The sequence below is a fragment of the Pleuronectes platessa genome, chromosome 2 (assembly GCF_947347685.1).
Source record: "Pleuronectes platessa chromosome 2, fPlePla1.1, whole genome shotgun sequence".
NCBI lineage: Eukaryota > Metazoa > Chordata > Actinopteri > Pleuronectiformes > Pleuronectidae > Pleuronectes > Pleuronectes platessa.
In genome coordinates this window covers 13,133,985-13,150,870 of record NC_070627.1, presented here as the reverse complement: position 1 = coordinate 13,150,870, position 16,886 = coordinate 13,133,985, and the positions used below count along the sequence as shown (strand labels likewise).

The following is a 16,886-nucleotide window of genomic DNA, read 5'->3' as shown; positions in this document are numbered from 1 at the left end:
TGCACATACAGCCTGTGTAGACAGAGCAGAAGTGATTATGCTGAAGAGGTGATGGAAGTGGGTCACAGCTGGAATCTATTGGGACTGTTTGTGAATCGAAGCTGTGAACATCCAAGGAGCAAGCTACAAACCCATCAACCCCGTGGCTAAAGTCAATGCAAGTTCTTCAGTGCTCTGTCTAACAGTTGTGTTAAAAAACGGAATTAAGGATGTCTTGTTCAATATCAGATTTGATGTATGTTGTGAATGTGATAAATCATGCTTTCTATTGGAATGAGAAATTCAAAATTTAAAACATAAGAAAATGCAATATGAAACGTCTTGTAAGTTTCCAGACCAGTTTTCAATTAAATAAATTAGATGCACAAATATGGAATACTCATACACTCATCATTTAGCTACATATATCAATATATTTATGAATATATACTATTTAAACATGTAGCTTGAAGCTGTCCTTGCTACTTCATTCTCCTCACTGTCTCTTTTCAGTTCTGTCTCAGTCTCTGGCTTTGTGGTGAAGAGTTATCAACAATCCCTTTTGAGAAAACCCACCTGTTCCATGTTATTTGTTTTCACTTCTGATTCAATGCTTTATCATTTTCATAAGTGCCAGCCTCTATGATGAGAGCCTATCTAAGTATTGTTTGAGTATGAGAGGGATGGATCCAATTTTCTGCACAAGGGCATATTGTATTAAATAACATTAACCTGAAAATATCCCAAATTTTACCTTGGTCCATTGGAACTCATAGATGTCTAAATGGTGAATACACTGAAGGTCCTTCGCTTTGTTTTGCTTTTTTAATATTTCTCTGTGTTTAAGGACAAACGTCAGCTCACAAGAATTGCATAAACCTGATGCAACACCTTGAAAGATGATATTACTTCAAGTTGACCCGCCTGCCGTGAATGAATACAATTCTAAATCAGGCCAATTCCGTCGCCTTAGCGAGCTCAGGCCGGTTGGTCTGCAAAGATTAGGTCAAATGATTCACAACCCCCACAAATGCTTCTGCAATGTGGGAGGCCTTTTTGGACATATACTGTACACACTTCTCTGCTAAACAAAACTCAACAGAAATCATTTTCAATCATACCACAAATTCATATAGTCTATACGCGCCGACCGTCACTCATTGTGAATAATTATAAATTATATTATGCTAATTAAATCGTTAGTTTCTTCCATGTTCTTCCAGTTAAATGTCCTCTGCACCAGGCACGTCTGTGCTCAAGGAACAAAACATGTACATCTCTTTTGTAAATTTTGAATATCTGTTGCTGTGGATTTAATAAGTAAGTGGTCTACGTGCAAAGATGGATAATGTTTCTGAATTTGATGAATCCAAAATTCTATTATATTATACATGGTGATAATGGTCGTCAATTTAGTAGAGTAACAAAAATACATAATATTTAATTGACCTGAATATAAATGATTACTTACATTAATTTTACAGCCTATTTCCTCTTGCGCAGAACAACAAGATAAACATCACTGTGTAAACAAGCTATAGCTGGCTTAGTTTAACATGAGCCAACACACCCCAATGAGGTTTATATGGTAACTGCCTATTACAGTGCCTTGCATAAGTATTCACCCCCTTTGGACTTTTCTACATTTTGTCATGGTATAACCACAGATTAAAATTTATTTCATTGTGAGTTTATGTAATGGACCAACACAAAATAGTGCATCATTTGGAAGTGGGGGGAAATATTACCCGGATTTCACAATTATTTACAAATAAAAATCTGAAAAGTGTTGAGTGCATATGTATTCACCCCCTTTACTGTGAAACCCCTAACAAAGATCTGGTGCGACCAATTGCATTCACAAGTCACATTTGCAAGTCACATAATTAGTAAATAGGGTCCACCTGTCTGCAATTTAATCTCAGTATAAATACACCTGTTCTGTGACGGACTCAGAGTTTGTTGGAGATCATTACTGAACAAACAGCATCATGAAGACCAAGGAGCTCACCAAACAGGTCAGGGATAAAGTTGTGGAGAAATATGAAGCAGGGTTAGGTTATTAAAAAAATATCCAGAGCTTTGAACATCTCTCTGAGCACCATAAAATCCATCATAAGAAAATGGAAAGAATATGGCACAACCGCAAACCTACCAAGAGGAGGCCGTCCACCCAAACTGAAGAGTCGGACAAGGAGAAAATTAATCAGAGAAGCAACCAGGAGGCCCATGGTTACTCTGGAGGAGTTGCAGAGATCCACAGCTGAGGTGGGAGAATCTGTCCACAGGACAACTATTAGTCGTCTACTCCACAAATCTGGCCTTTATGGAAGAGTGGCAAGAAGAAAGCCATTGTTGAAAGGGATCCATACAAAATCCCGTTTGGAGTTTGCCAGAAGCCATGTTGGAGACACAGCAAACATGTGGAAGAAGGTGCTCTGGTCAGATGAGACCAAAATTGAACTTTTTGGCCTCAATGCAAAACGCTATGTGTGGCGAAAACCCAACACTGCCCATCACCCTGAGCACAACATCCCAACAGTGAAACATGGTGGTGGTAGCATCATGCTGTGGGGATGCTTCTCTTCAGCAGGTACAGGGAAACGGGTCAGAATAGAGGGAAAGATGGATGGAGCCAAATACAGGGAAATCCTTGAAGAAAATCTGATGCAGTCTGCAAAAGACTTGAGACTGGGGCGGAGGTTCATCTTCCAGCAGGACAATGACCCTAAACATACAGCCAGAGCTTCAAAGGAATGGTTTGGATTAAAGAATGTTAATGTCTTAAAATGGCCCAGTCAAAGCCCAGACCTCAATCCAATAGAGAATCTATGGCAAGACTTGAAGATTGCGGTTCACAGATGGTCTCCATCCAATCTGACTGAGCTTCATCTTTTTTGCCAAGAAGAATGGACAAACCTTTCCATCTCTAGATGTGCAAAGCTGGTAGAGACATACCCCAAAAGACTTGCAGCTGTAATTGCAGCGAAAGGGGGTTCTACCAAGTATTGACACAGGGGGGTGAATACTTATGCACCCAACAGATGTCAACTTTTTTGTTCTCATTATTGTTTGTGTCACAATAAAATTTATTTTGCACCTCCAAAGTACTATGCATGTTTTGTTGATCAAACGGGAAAAAGTTTATTTAAGTCTATTTGAATTCCAGTTAGTAACAGTACATAATGGGAAAAAGTCCAAGGGGGGTGAATACTTATGCAAGGCACTGTATATTTGTCTGTCTGCGTGATATTTTCATCAGGAAACACATCCTTTAATAAATTTCCCTGAAGTCCACAAAACCCTGGTGTATCTCCGATTATCTGACATACTGGTGCTGCTCTGTAATATCAGTGTATGAGGAAACAACTGAAATATTTATGTCACTACAATGTAACCCATTTTAAGTTTTAAACTGGTTAAGTTGTGGCCAATGACACATGCTCTGCTTTACCATGTATATGTGAGGAATAACTCTTTAGCAGCCAATATATTAGAGAAATGGTGGAGAGCAATTTGAACCAATTTTTCAAATTCACATTCTCAACTGAAGGCTTCCATTTTCACCCTAAAGAAAAACTAAAATACTCCAACAAGAAAAAGAATACAACAAGTTTCCAACATATGCAGCATTATGCAGTTTGCAGTTTTGTGCTCCAGAAGAGATTTGGCCATAGTCTAACCTGGAGTTTGCCGTATAGCTGAAAGAGTTGTGGTTGTTGAATATGTGATCTGTTTGGATACCTGAGGGAGGAAAGCATTGTGTCTGTTTTCATGGAATATCATAAACAAGTGTGACTCTCTCATTTCCCCCCGTGAAGAATAGCCATTTTCAAATTGACCATTTCACAGAAAAGCTGATGGGGAGCCAGAAAACATAAAAATGTCTTTCTTTCTGCTGGTCGTGTCGGAGCAATGTGCATTGAACTGAAGCAAATTACTTACTCGGCTCCTTGCCGAATGAAATGACACAGTTCTTCTTCTCCCTCTAAGCCTCGTTCATACAGAGTGATGGCAGCCGATTTCCAAGTGTAATTTGAAGAGGTGCTCCTTTAAACACCCCCTCAGACACACTTTCAGTGTTATTTCATTGTGAAGTGCTCTAATCTAATTTTCTCTGTGCATTTCTCGCACCTCAGCTGTTTAATATATTTGGAATCAGATTTCAGACTTCCAGTGGAAATTCTCTAAAAGGTTGCATAGGTGGTTTTTACATGTGTAGGGGAATTTTAATCAATAGCTATATAACCAATCTCCAATATACATAATGCTTATACATTATGCAAGTATAGTGAGGAGGTATAACACGTAATTGATCTTCCTTAGATTTGCGAAACGTTTTGTTGTTTATCAAATGTTTGTCATTCTTTGACCATAAATAAGTTTAAATCCTCAACGTCTGATCGAGGACAAAAATCTGCCTTTAAATTAAAAAGACAGTGTCACATTTATCCTGTTAATTGTCGATATCGATTGATATGAAAATCTTGACATAATGTTCGGCCTTATCATCTAGCTCTACAACGCGACGACAGACAGGACAATATTAATGCTTTGTTATGGAGGTTCCACGTTTTGAACTACTTTTAAATAGGTACTGCCTGAAATCAGGATGTAAAAAGGCTGCGTGATCTCCGTAACATGTGTGTGTGCAATGCATCATATCATTGCTCCCCTCCTCGCCATCAGCAACTGATTTAGTCTTTTTTTTTGTTATTTGGGGATTAGTCCAATTTTATTCCGGTTATTCAAACCTTTTTCACTGGTTTGACTTTGATCTGCACATGCATACAATGTCAATTGGACGTCTTTCTTGAGAAGTGCTGAGAGCCATTCACAGTCAGTGTTTTAGAGAAGACTCCATTATACAAGATCTGAAAATAATTACTCACAGAATCTTCATGTTAGGCATCACACCAACATGAAACTTACTGATTACAGGATGTAATCAGTAAGTAAAAAAATACACCATTCGACAGCAAATTCAAAACATAAACGGGACGTATATAACTATTCCTTCTTGTCTTTATGTTTTTTCGACGGATTTGGTCTTTAACAATGTGCACTGAACAAGAACATCATACTGGAATGACAAAAAATTGCATTAAAGCTAAACTAATCAGCAGTGCAAGGAAATGAGGTTCTTAAATCCGAATGATCAGACTTATAAAGTTTTAAATAAGTAAAAGCAATTAGCATTTCTTTGAAGATAGTCATCTTTGTATTCATAGTTCAACTGTTTAATTTCCCTGCTCAGCATAAAGAGAAATACCATTCTTTATAATATGTCTCAGATCCATTAATAAATGATCTGATGATAAATAACCCCACTGACCTTTGAAGTTAAAATAGGCTGTGAAATGTGTATTATGAAATGCTGCATGACGTACAAACTCTGCAGTGCATTCTGAGACTGAAACTTTGAATTAAGATTTCAGTTTGAATGTAATCAAATTGAACAGACTTAAATCCAACAGAGGATTTAAAGATTCACTGAATATTTGCTCATGAAGTGTGATTAAATAGGACTGCTGTTAAAAGAAAGAAATCGAATAGTGAATTGGACAAATCATATTTTTTAAATCTGGTATTCGGTCAAACTAGTGCATGTGGTATGATAGTTTAATTGCTTATCCATCAAGACAGTCATTAGTGTCAGATCAACACGAGATGCACTTCAAACGTGTGTGCATTTAAAGTAGTGGTAACATTTTGTCTGTCTCTGCCCCAGCGCAAACATACCTCATCACTTTCACTGCCAATGAAGTCATCTTCAGGCTGGGCCTCATGCCGCCTCCCACTCTGGCTCGGTTCCTGGTCATCTCCCACCTTCTCCCGGTCACCCTTGCCTTGCCCTCGTTTGGATGAGTGAGGCTGTGATGAGAAAATGAACACCTCCTCTTGCAGAGTGAGCTGGGGCTCAGACCCTTCATTACTCTCCCAGCTGCTCCCGACCTGCAGGTCAGAAGACAAATCTGGCCGAGTCCAGCCGGAGACGTGCTCTGCCGGTGTGGGAGCAGATCTGAAACTTTCTTCTGCAGGACTGACGTTAGACTTGCACTCTAAAATAAAGAAAAGTTGCAGAAGGAGACAAAAGGCAGAGGAGTTTTAACCTGCGCAGGAGTAAATTCTCTCTTTGAAACAGAAGAGGCTACACATCAGTGTCATAAATGAATAGAGTTTCGGCTTTGTGTGCATGAATTCTATAATACTCCAATGAGTCTTTCAGAATACAAATGGAGGACCTGGCCACAAAGAGTGAGTATAGAATAATTATAGGAATGTAATTACAGTCAGTGTTAAATCCTTTTAAATGTTTTCATAACGTGGCTGATGCCATTATAAGTTCATTTGATTATATGCACGCAAAAATTTCATAATACCAATATGCAAGACTGTAATGAATTCCATTGCTTGCCAAAAGTGAACATTAATTTCTCCTGCAGTGACACTTTTGTAGGTTCAGTTAATAGCCCTGCTATGCAAATACCTTAATGAGAATATAACAATATAAACAATATCATTATGGCTAAGAACAGCAGTTTACTGCTGAATTATCACTCATGCAATGACAGCTCTGCCCAAACATGCTTCCATATATAACAGGCTTAGACACATCAATATTGCCCTCATCTCCTACTTCTGTTTTTGTTCAAGAAAGAAAAAGACAGTTTTACTGCAGCGTTACAATATCGGATACAAGGTTTTCTGACCTTAAATGAAAGATGCATCCATTCAGGTGTGCAGGCAAGAAGCATTGAATTCTTTAACTCCGTGAAAGAGCCACCTCTATCTGAATGAGTGAGCACATTTGAACCTCTTGACAGTATAATCACTTTCTCTAATTGCCCACTGTGTGGCAAACCCTGGGCCCAGGAGATGTCCCTCTGACTTTTATTTAATGTGCCACATTACCATTAACGAACTAACTGTTTTCCGTCTGTAGGCAGGGCAGCAGCGAAGGAGCTTACTGCTGCGGAGAAATATCCATAAATGAGCTTCAGAGAGCATATGCACTCATTTTGTGAGCACAATGCCGATGTAGGCGTGTGTGGGGGTGGGAGATGGGGAGAGCTGGAGCAGGGGCCTCTTCGACAAAAATCCTGCAAATGGCCTTGTTGAGGGGTTATACAAAACAAAAAAAGGGGGAAAACACACAAAGGTGTATGCTGCAAAGAATGAGGCTCATTCAAATTTGAGAGAAATATTTTAAAGCGATCTAATTTATAAACTAAGAGCAGAAATAAGAGTTTTTTTAGTTATGAAGGAGCTGGCGAATAAAACCACAACATCAGTGTCACTCAACGTGCAAACTGTTTTCTTTTGTCTCGCGCTCCCGTCACTCTCTGTCTTTTTCACACTTTTCCAACCAGCACTCAGTGTGAAAGTGTACATGTCCTCCTGCTGCTGCCTCCTGCCCTTCCTGAACTCGCTCCACTCGCTGCAGATGTAAGGCTCACCTGCTGTTCCGTGCTCTGTTTTATCTGCTCCGGTCAGAGGTGGCTGGATGCTCTCTTGCCCAGTGGATGAAGGAGTGGGCTTCTCCCCGGCTCTACTCTTATTTCTGTTGCAATCCGGCACAGCCTCTGAATGTGCTGTTAATGAGAAAGAAACACATTAACCTACAGTAATAAAGGACCCAGACCTTCTGTGATCCCTGCTCGTCTGTTGGCAGATGAGGCTGTGACCCGACATACGGGACTTTAAACATCAGCAACGTTTAATAAAACAAAAGAGTCACAAAAACAGTGTTATTAATCCTTGCCAGAAGCAAATCCTTGAACTAACAATGCACTTTGAAAATCCCTATTAATCAAGCCTTTGAGTAATTGAGCTTCTCACAGTCATTCATTACAGATAGAAAGCATCCAGCTACATTATGTTCATATAAATGAGGAAGTTTCATATATATTCTATAATTTTGCATTCAGTCATGCACAAATAATAGTCTATTACAAACTGTAAATGCTGTTATGAATTGGTTGGGAGGACAGACTCTGTATCCATACACGGTATAAAGTACTAGTGGGTTTGTTTGTTGGTTCTTTTACAGATTCACAGTACCAGAAGAATAAGTGTTTGCCCACAAGGGCTGTGATAAGAGGAATTACGGAAGGCAGTGCACTTTAAGTAACAGAGGTACTGGCCTTAAAGGCATTTTTGTTATATTCACATCAGAAACAAAAGAAGCCGAGGGATTTTAATCTGGAAATGATTCTAAATCATTTAGGATATAGGATATTTAAAGTTGTTCAGCTAAAGTTAATCGATATTCTAGCATCTTTTCTTAGTTTTAAGAAAAGATGTTTTCATTTTGTTTTAATTTTTGATAGTACAATTTAAGTTCAGTTAACATATTTGCTTTCATATCATCTGATCAATTGATGAAAATGTCACAGTTCACATTCAAGTCCAAGGTGAAACCAGACACCACATGTTGCACTCTTGATTTGCTTTGTTAGAAAGTAAGAACATTTGGTATTTGGTCTTTTCCATATAAAAGACTATAATGTGTTATATGTAGTGCTCTCTATTCTCAGAACTCAAGTGTATCTTCTCTGGAAAGTTTCCAAGAATATGTCAGCCATATACTTTCCCTGGGTTCAGCTTCCTTTAAGTACATTTCACTTTTTTTTCCTCATTTCAGTCACTTAGTATTTATACTTCACCACAAACTCACTGTCTTCTGTCCCCTTCTATTGCCTGATTCCATGTCAGCTGCTTTTCATTGGGTCCAGCATGGGCCTCTACACTGTACACACATTATATTACATTTCATTTGGCTGACGCTTTTGTCCAAAACGACTTACAATTATTACACTCAACATTTATGAGGGGCCATTTAGGGGTTCAGTATCTTGCCAAGGATAGTTCGGCATACAGATGGGGAAGAGTGGGATTTGAACCAGCAACCTTCTTGTTGAAGAACCACCACTCTACCACCTAGGCCACACCGCACACACAGAAAAGCATTATGCATTGTGATAAAAGGTGATTGATTTACCCTCGTGCAGAGTGGGGTTAGCTTCTCCGTGTGACAAGTTGTCGCTCAGGCTGGCAAAGCTCAGACTTTCTGTAACAACCTTTTGGTTTATATCACCGGACGGGGATGCCTGCAGGAAGCAAAAAATTTAAAATAAAGTCAAACACAACATATTCTTCTCTGTGCTTGCAGTAATATGTGACATAACGGCCCAAATAATTTAGCGGCATATATATTACTATGGGATTCGTGCAATTACCGTATTGGAGATAAAGAGTTCACTTCTGTTCATTCCTCCTGGGTCTGCGCTGCCTTTCTTCCCAGTTTTCGGCAGCCGTGCTGAAGGCCTGGAGCCCGAGGCTGTGCGTAAAGCACCCGGGGGCCTGCTTTGTTGATGACTGGTTGATCTCGCACTGCCTGTCTGATCAGAACCTGCATATACATTTCCCATTATTCTTTTACCATTATTGCACTCTGGTTTTAATAAGATAAGGTAGGATTTGCTTTGATTATGACTCTGCTCGATTTATGGTTAAGCAGTTTCCTCTGTCTATTGTCAGTCATAACAATGATCATGTAACCACAGCAACTGCCAAAAGTTATGCTAGTGATTCTCAGAAGTGACAAAGTTCACATATATGAAAGATTTAAGCTGCGGGTCAGTTCAGGCCTGTGTTTTTATGTTCAGTGAGAAGCCGCCTTCACACTTACCAATGCCCTTTCAAAGTCTTTTTTATAATATTAATATTAACAGCCTGGCTTTTACACATATATGCACTGGAGGAAGATGAGAGATATACTGATACAATATACAGCGAACATAACCCCACAACACTTCTAAAATCACTTGTTTATCTCTAGTCCAGTCAACTGCATGTGTCAGATCAGTGTTACAATGTTTAACACAACTCTGCAGCCTGCAGCAGTACAACTTTGAGTCAGAGCCTGTTCGTTAAAACATGTAGTTTACACACACATACAAAAATACATGGTTAAACATTAACTAGACTTCTGCTGCTGAGCTGATTCCGTTGCCATTTTTCGTTTTAAAACTATCATGTGTTTCATATCCGTGTGTGGAAATAATGGGTTGCAGTAGGAGCCATGACAGTAGTCATGACCTGACCCTGCTGAATCCGTGCCAGGCCTCATTAGGACAAGTCCGCTTGTGCCACCCGACAGAAGAAAAAAAAAAGACAACACACTTTCTGTCTGATCTTTAACAAAGAGCAGAGCCATCACACACTTCCGCTCCAGAAAACACACCAAAATCCAAAAAACACGACGCAGGCAAAGCTCAATGTGCTGGAGGTGTTAAGATCGAGGAAATAGTCGCCCTCATATGATGCAGCAGATTCGACAACGGAACCGAACACTGAAAATGACCCTGGTTTAAGAGCAAGTGCATTTCAGTTGGCTTAAAAAGCCTATAAAAGAATGTGGTGACAGTGGTAATAAAATTAGATGTAAAAAAATAAGAGAAAGAGAGAGAAGTTTCGAATATGTGAAAATGCACTGACCTTGACAATAACATAACATATTAAATGTAATGGTGTTTTTCTTCCCGTGAAAAAAACAGTATCTTACTTTTATCAGTTTCTTACAGACTGAGAACTGAAGGAGCCAAGATTCACCGAGCAACTTTTGTCACTGTTAAATTGCAATAATCATTTAAATTATGATTTGAAATGTTGTGCTTATAATTTAGATGTGCTAATTATGAAAAACCTTTTTTGGCGGGGCTTGTGCTTACTTCTCTCTATGAGCATTGTTCGTTGACGCAACAGGACTTCGAGAGCTGTCAGAACAAATAAATATGCGCTGATAAAAAAGGCCAGAGAGGCGGCAGGAGTAGATTACTGGTGCATGCCTTTTTCTACGAGGGGATAATTGCGGCTCTCTGAGAACAGGTGAGGTACAAATGAACACAACAAATGAAGACCACGAGAATTTCATACAGGGGAAAAAGAATCGATTATCGTCATAGTCTATTTGGAGAAAAACAATTATTCTATGTGAAGCCATCTCTGCACTACAAAGCCTCTCAAATACTGTGGCATGGGGGGGGATTGTGGCTGATACTGAACCTGCTGTGATGCATTAATAAGGACACACTAAACAGACAAAAGTATGCGGACACATGAACAAACTATGTGGATTTTGTGAACATTACACTTCACTCGTTTCGGAAAGCTGCCCATGACATTCTGGAAACGGACTGCCACAGGAGAATTGGTGAGCTGAGCACTGATGTTGGATTTATCGCCTGGCTGAATTCCAATTCATCTTAAATGTGTTGTTGAGGTCAGGGCTCAGAGCAGGCCCGATGAACGTTTTCTACATTAAATGCAGAAAATGCTATTTCTTCACAGAACTTACTCTGTGAAAGAGGACTATGTCATTTTTAAACCGTTAAGGGCTTTCTCCATACAGTTACCGCAGCAGCAAATCACACTGAAAATGTATATATTCTGCAGAAATAGGATTTCCCTTGACTTAATCATGATAAACAGCTCTGTACCAAAGGAATGCATAAGTAAGGGTCCTTTGCTTTATTCTATTTATCTACTGATCAATTCAAAATCCTTTCCTTTTTATTTGACCTACCACATTCAGAGTTCCCAAGAACAGTCCCCTTATCTGACTTCTGCATGTTCTTCATGTTCAGCATCTGGGTTACGTGGTTTACATCTGGTGGGAACTGGCAGCTGCGTGGAAGCAAATCCATGAGACCAGTTCCACTAAGAAACATAACTAGGAAAGGAAAACAATCATTGGATTAATCGTTATCACACAGTAACGCTAAAACTATTTATAATGACATGAAATAACACTAGAGTTACAGCCCAGTGGTGGTATGCCTCCAGCAAAACAGTGGAGTTTCAGGCATCATACTTTGTTGTTCAGATATCTTCACTGTGACCGTTGACCACTGAAATTGATTCAATTTATATTTGAGTCCAGGTAATAACTGGTCGAAGGAAGACTTAAGATTTCATGGTCAAGAGGCAAAAGCATGTTTTGAGAAACCACTGTGAGTTTTACTTTTGACCTTTGATCACCCAAATCTCATCAGTTAATCTGTGAGTCTACCTGAACATTTGTGCCAAATTTTGAGCCGTTTTTGAGATATCATGTTCACAAGAATGAGACGCACGGAGGGAAAAAACCTGAAAGCATGATGCCTCCGGCCACTGGCTGTCGCTGGCGCCGCAGGGGCATAAAAAGTCCTGCTGTGATTGACTGACAGATGACAAGCTGTAGACTAGATGTTCAGCAAGTAACCAGAGCTGAGTGCAGTTGTTTGTTAGCACTACGTGGCTACATCAGAGTTAAACACATACAGTAACACCACTGAGAGTCTCACAGTGTCTGTCTCTCCACACACAATTTCTTATAAACTCACAACAAAGCTATTTAAAGGTTCAGTGTGTAGAATGTAGTGACATCTAGTGGTGATGCTGCATGCTGCAGCTGAATACCCCTCACCTCACACTCCCATTCCAAACATGAACGAGAACCTGTGGTAGCCTTCAGTTGTCATAAAAACTCAAAAGGTTTTTGGTTTGTCCAGTCTGGGCTACTGTAAAAAAAACTTGCCGGCTTCAATAGAGAGGACCCGCTCCTGATGAGTATTTAATTCTAAAGGGGCCACAGTGAACCTTTAAAGTAAAATCTTCAATGACAACTCCTCACCAAGTACTCTTTGTGGGGACTTTATCTGAAGCGGAATCATTCATTACCTTCATCTGACATTCCTGCGGGCCCAGTTTTCATTGTGAAGATTCTGCGGACTTTACAGGTAGCAAACAAAGTGATGCCATCCAGTGTCAAAAATCCCTTGAACAGTTCAGCAGTGAATGACACAAGGTCGATGCACAAGGTAGACCACTGAGACAACAGAGACAATGAGATTTTTGGAGTTAAAACGCTCCTTTACAGATACAGGTCAAGAAATGACAAGAAATTAGATGTCAGCGATCAAAACGCTCACGGATAAACGTGACGCTGAAAATACTAGATTAATACAGAAAAGATGACTTAGATACTCACAATATCCCGCTTCAATTCAACAAAAGGTATCCTTGCATGTAAAAGAGTGGCAGTCAACTCTTTATGCACGGTAGATAAGTGGAGTCTTCCTTTCATATGCTCTGCATCCGTTATTCTGTGAATAGACAACAGATCAGAACATAAATTATCACCAACATCGGCGGTGTCACGGTCAGAGATGGGCAGTATTTCAATTACTTGTATTTGAAATACGTATTTCAAGTACTTTAAGTATTTTGTAATTTGTATTTGATAGTTCCGATACAAATCAAATGTAATTTGTAACAAAATACTTTAGAGTGGAGTAATTTAGTATTTTAAATATTCAAAATACTTTCTCCACTAATCAAAAAGCAGTTCACGAGTTCAGTCTTCAGATCTTCAAGTGCAGCAGATTGTCTGTCAAGGTAAATATTTTATCTGAGTGTGACAGATGTCAACTAGCTTGGATGTATAACTTATGTCAGGGTCTGGCTACATTATATAGCCTATTGTATATACATGGTGATGGTTTTAATATCAAACTAGCGATAGATGCTAACATGCTAAAGACGCTAGCATGCTGGCTATGCTAGTGCATAGCTAGTGTTTAGCAAGTTAATTTATCAGTTGAGTAGCTAGCTATAGGAAGAGGGAGATTAGGAGCTTGTATGTTCATGATAACCTTATCTAGAGATGTCTGACCATCTAATCTTGCACTGTATTACAAGTTTTGCTTTGTCTTCTCAATGTGAATGTCATAATGCCATATCAATGGTTGGGTCTCAAGAACGTACAATAGATCTGTCCAGTTTATTATGTTTTTTATCAGTTTACCAATTTTCTCAGATCCTAATGGTGTTATAATAATTTTGGCTACCACTGTATATATATATACGTAATCAATCAAGTTGTTGTCTTTTATTAGCTCTGCTTAGTTACACTGACATTCCGTGACTGTTCTTCCTTTTTGTGGGGTTCACCAGAGCTTTGTGTAAATTATACAGCCCAAACCTGAATGGTCTGCTATACCAAATTGTGAGAAAACAGAAAATCCAGAAAAAGTATTTCCTATATTTCAATTACAAAATACATGTATTGTATTTTGTTACATTTTCTGGCACCAGTATTTTGTATTTTATTTTGATACATTTATTTGAGGGGTATTTTGTATTTTGTATCAAAATACATTTTGATGTATTTTTGCCCATCTCTGGTCACGGTGAAGCCACAATGTAAAGTGACGGCTTAAAGGTTTTCTCACATTCATCTGGAGCTGTGAAATCTGCTGTCATACAAAACTCAAATGGAAAAATTACTTTGCCTCCCAGAACGATAATGGTGAGTAACTTTATGCTATGAAAGGATTTCAACATTTGAAAGTGTGTCCTCTTAAGTCGATGTTCTATATGGTTCCCATGAGTGGGTTGATGAATACCACAGTCAGAGCCTTTAACAATTATAATTTGACCACAAGGAGAATTCACAAAGGGGTTTAAAGCACAACTCTTACTGAAGGGTGAAAAGATAGACTCCTGAACAGCCTTGAATACATGAATTGTTTCATTGATTTTAAGACGTTCATATCTCACAAAGTGGCATTCTCCTTCCACTGACTAAATGCAGTATTAACTAAAGCTCACTGATGTAGATTATACAATCACCACTGGCTATATGTGTCCATGAAAAATGAACACACTTACAGCACTTTACATCCACACATTACACTAAACTTTACAAATTTGGCTCATTAATTCATATATAACCTTGTAGTATTTACCCTGGTTAGCAAGATAAAAGCCTTCTTTGTAGAAAATGGTTTAACAAGCTATTGGTGATAAATCGTTAAGCGAACCATTAACATTATAAAACAGTCATTGCACAAAAGATGCATTCAATAGTTCAGGTGGCTCAAGGGCTTTCCAACTAGATCTACATTGGCTTTAAATGTTTTTTTCTTTCAGTGGACTGATGGGAAAATCCTGCGAATCATAATTGGGATCATTACTATTATCTTTGATTGACTGTAAGTACACTGTTCACTTGTGTAAGAAAAACCTTATATGATTATCTAACTCCATTTATCAGCCACAAAGTTAAAGACCTATTGAAATCCACATCTGTGCATTCTGCCGCGAAGGTGGTTCAAGCCGAGCAGTCAGTCATGTGTAAGTTTATTTTCCTAAGTACTGAATGCTGTACTTACACGAGCTCAATGGAAAAATCTTTGCCCTGAGGAACATTCACTTGAAGGACCAAGAATCTCTGGAGGAGCCCAACTTAGAAAAGAAAGATGTGCAAGAAAGTGAATTACTTTAAAGTGGGAATAAGGAAAACAAACTTTATAAATGAGTGCAAGCATGGTGTTGACTTACGAGACGTTTTCCCATTCTCTGGCATTTGCATCTTGACGGTCTGGCTGCTTCCCTCCAGACAGTAAACAAATCCTTTGACTTCTTTATTATACTCCTGCGGGAGGAAATAACAGAGGCGGCCTTGCTATGTCTAAGTCCAGAGTATTATCTCCCTGCAGTGTGACTGCTGTCACTGACTGCAAATGCTTGCTTTTGTCAAACAAAAATCACAGCACAACCACGCACGCACAAAGATATAGAAAGACAGAAAGAAAGAGAGATAGAGAGATAGATAGAGAGATGGATATATAGATATGTAGATAGATAGATGGATAATGCAAACACATAGATAGATAGATAGATAGATAGATAGATAGATAGATATACATTTGAATATGTAGATAGATAGATAGATAGATAGATGAATATGTCGATAGATAGATAGATAGATAGATAGATAGATGGAATTTGAATAGATAGATAGATAGATAGATAGATAGATAGATAGATGAATATGTCGATAGATAGATAGATAGATAGATAGATAGATAGATAGATAGATAGAAATATGAATAGATAGATAGATGTCTGAAAGGGCTTTGAACATGTATGCGTAATGTTTTGGGGTTTTAATGTTTTTCTTCAGTGAAATAATATTGTATTATCTTCCATTTCCAATGCACGGTTCCATGCGGGGACGGTAACACAGCTCTCCGGTATCTGTTCAGTGTGGGACGATCAGCTCACTGGACTGTGTGCAGAGAACATCTCGACTCGCACGGCACAAGCGCTGGTAAAGTTCGACCATAAAGAATGTGTGTTCCATCGCCATGTTGTCACGCAGCCCCGCAGACTCACCTTCCGTACTGCCGACGACCCCCCGCTCAGTTTCCATTTGGCCACGGGGTCTTTCCCCTGTCCGCTGAACACCTCCACCACGGCTCCACCCTGCAGGCGGCACACAGGTGTTGTTGTTAACCTGCGCAGCTAACGTCACACAGGGGCTGAGGCTCGCGCGAGCCCACGGGGACCACGTTACTCGCACGCGACATTGTGTTGTTTCTTAAAGAATGGAGGAGGACCGTTCACGTAGCGGGGGCAGAATTCAACTCACCTGATAGTTGCTCCTGAACATTTTACCCGACGTCACGCGAACGTCACAGGAGTAAAAACGACGCGTGTGTTTTACCCGCGCGTGAAATAGTGCGTGTTAAACTATCACAACAAAAAGCTACGCGTCGTTTAATCATTGTAGTGACACGAGAGTAAAGTGAAGGAGCTGCGTTACACTGACGCAGGATGTGTCTCCATGGTTACGGACGTAAACTAACCAATCACAACGGCCGCAAACTATGTTGGTTCTTTTTTCTCTTTTTTTTAAGCGTACTTTATTTAACAACGAATTTCTTACAAACAACAAACGACGTATGATATGAAATCAAAGCCATAGATCGAAGCGTGATGCTCTGTTGCTTTGGTCTGCGAGTCGTTCTTAAGTGTCCTAAACATTTCTTTTCTCAATATTTGGGACCAGTGAT

At 39.3% G+C, this 16,886-nt stretch overlaps 1 protein-coding gene across 1 annotated transcript in view; it reads right to left on the bottom strand.

Moving 5' to 3' along the window:
* cfap20dc (CFAP20 domain containing) overlaps positions 1 to 16,632 on the bottom strand; it is a 29,353-nt gene extending 12,721 nt beyond the window's left edge. Inside the window, exons 1-11 of the mRNA XM_053440044.1 lie at positions 16,463 to 16,632; positions 16,207 to 16,296; positions 15,370 to 15,463; positions 15,201 to 15,273; positions 13,016 to 13,130; positions 12,706 to 12,853; positions 11,570 to 11,716; positions 9,222 to 9,394; positions 8,984 to 9,092; positions 7,440 to 7,574; positions 5,722 to 6,041 (exon numbers count right to left, since the gene is read on the bottom strand). Of these exons, the coding sequence (XP_053296019.1) occupies positions 5,722 to 6,041; positions 7,440 to 7,574; positions 8,984 to 9,092; positions 9,222 to 9,394; positions 11,570 to 11,716; positions 12,706 to 12,853; positions 13,016 to 13,130; positions 15,201 to 15,273; positions 15,370 to 15,463; positions 16,207 to 16,296; positions 16,463 to 16,483 (1,425 nt within the window). The 5' untranslated portion in view covers positions 16,484 to 16,632. The remainder of the gene's footprint in view (positions 1 to 5,721; positions 6,042 to 7,439; positions 7,575 to 8,983; positions 9,093 to 9,221; positions 9,395 to 11,569; positions 11,717 to 12,705; positions 12,854 to 13,015; positions 13,131 to 15,200; positions 15,274 to 15,369; positions 15,464 to 16,206; positions 16,297 to 16,462) is intronic.
* Between the last annotated feature and the right edge of the window lie 254 nt (positions 16,633 to 16,886).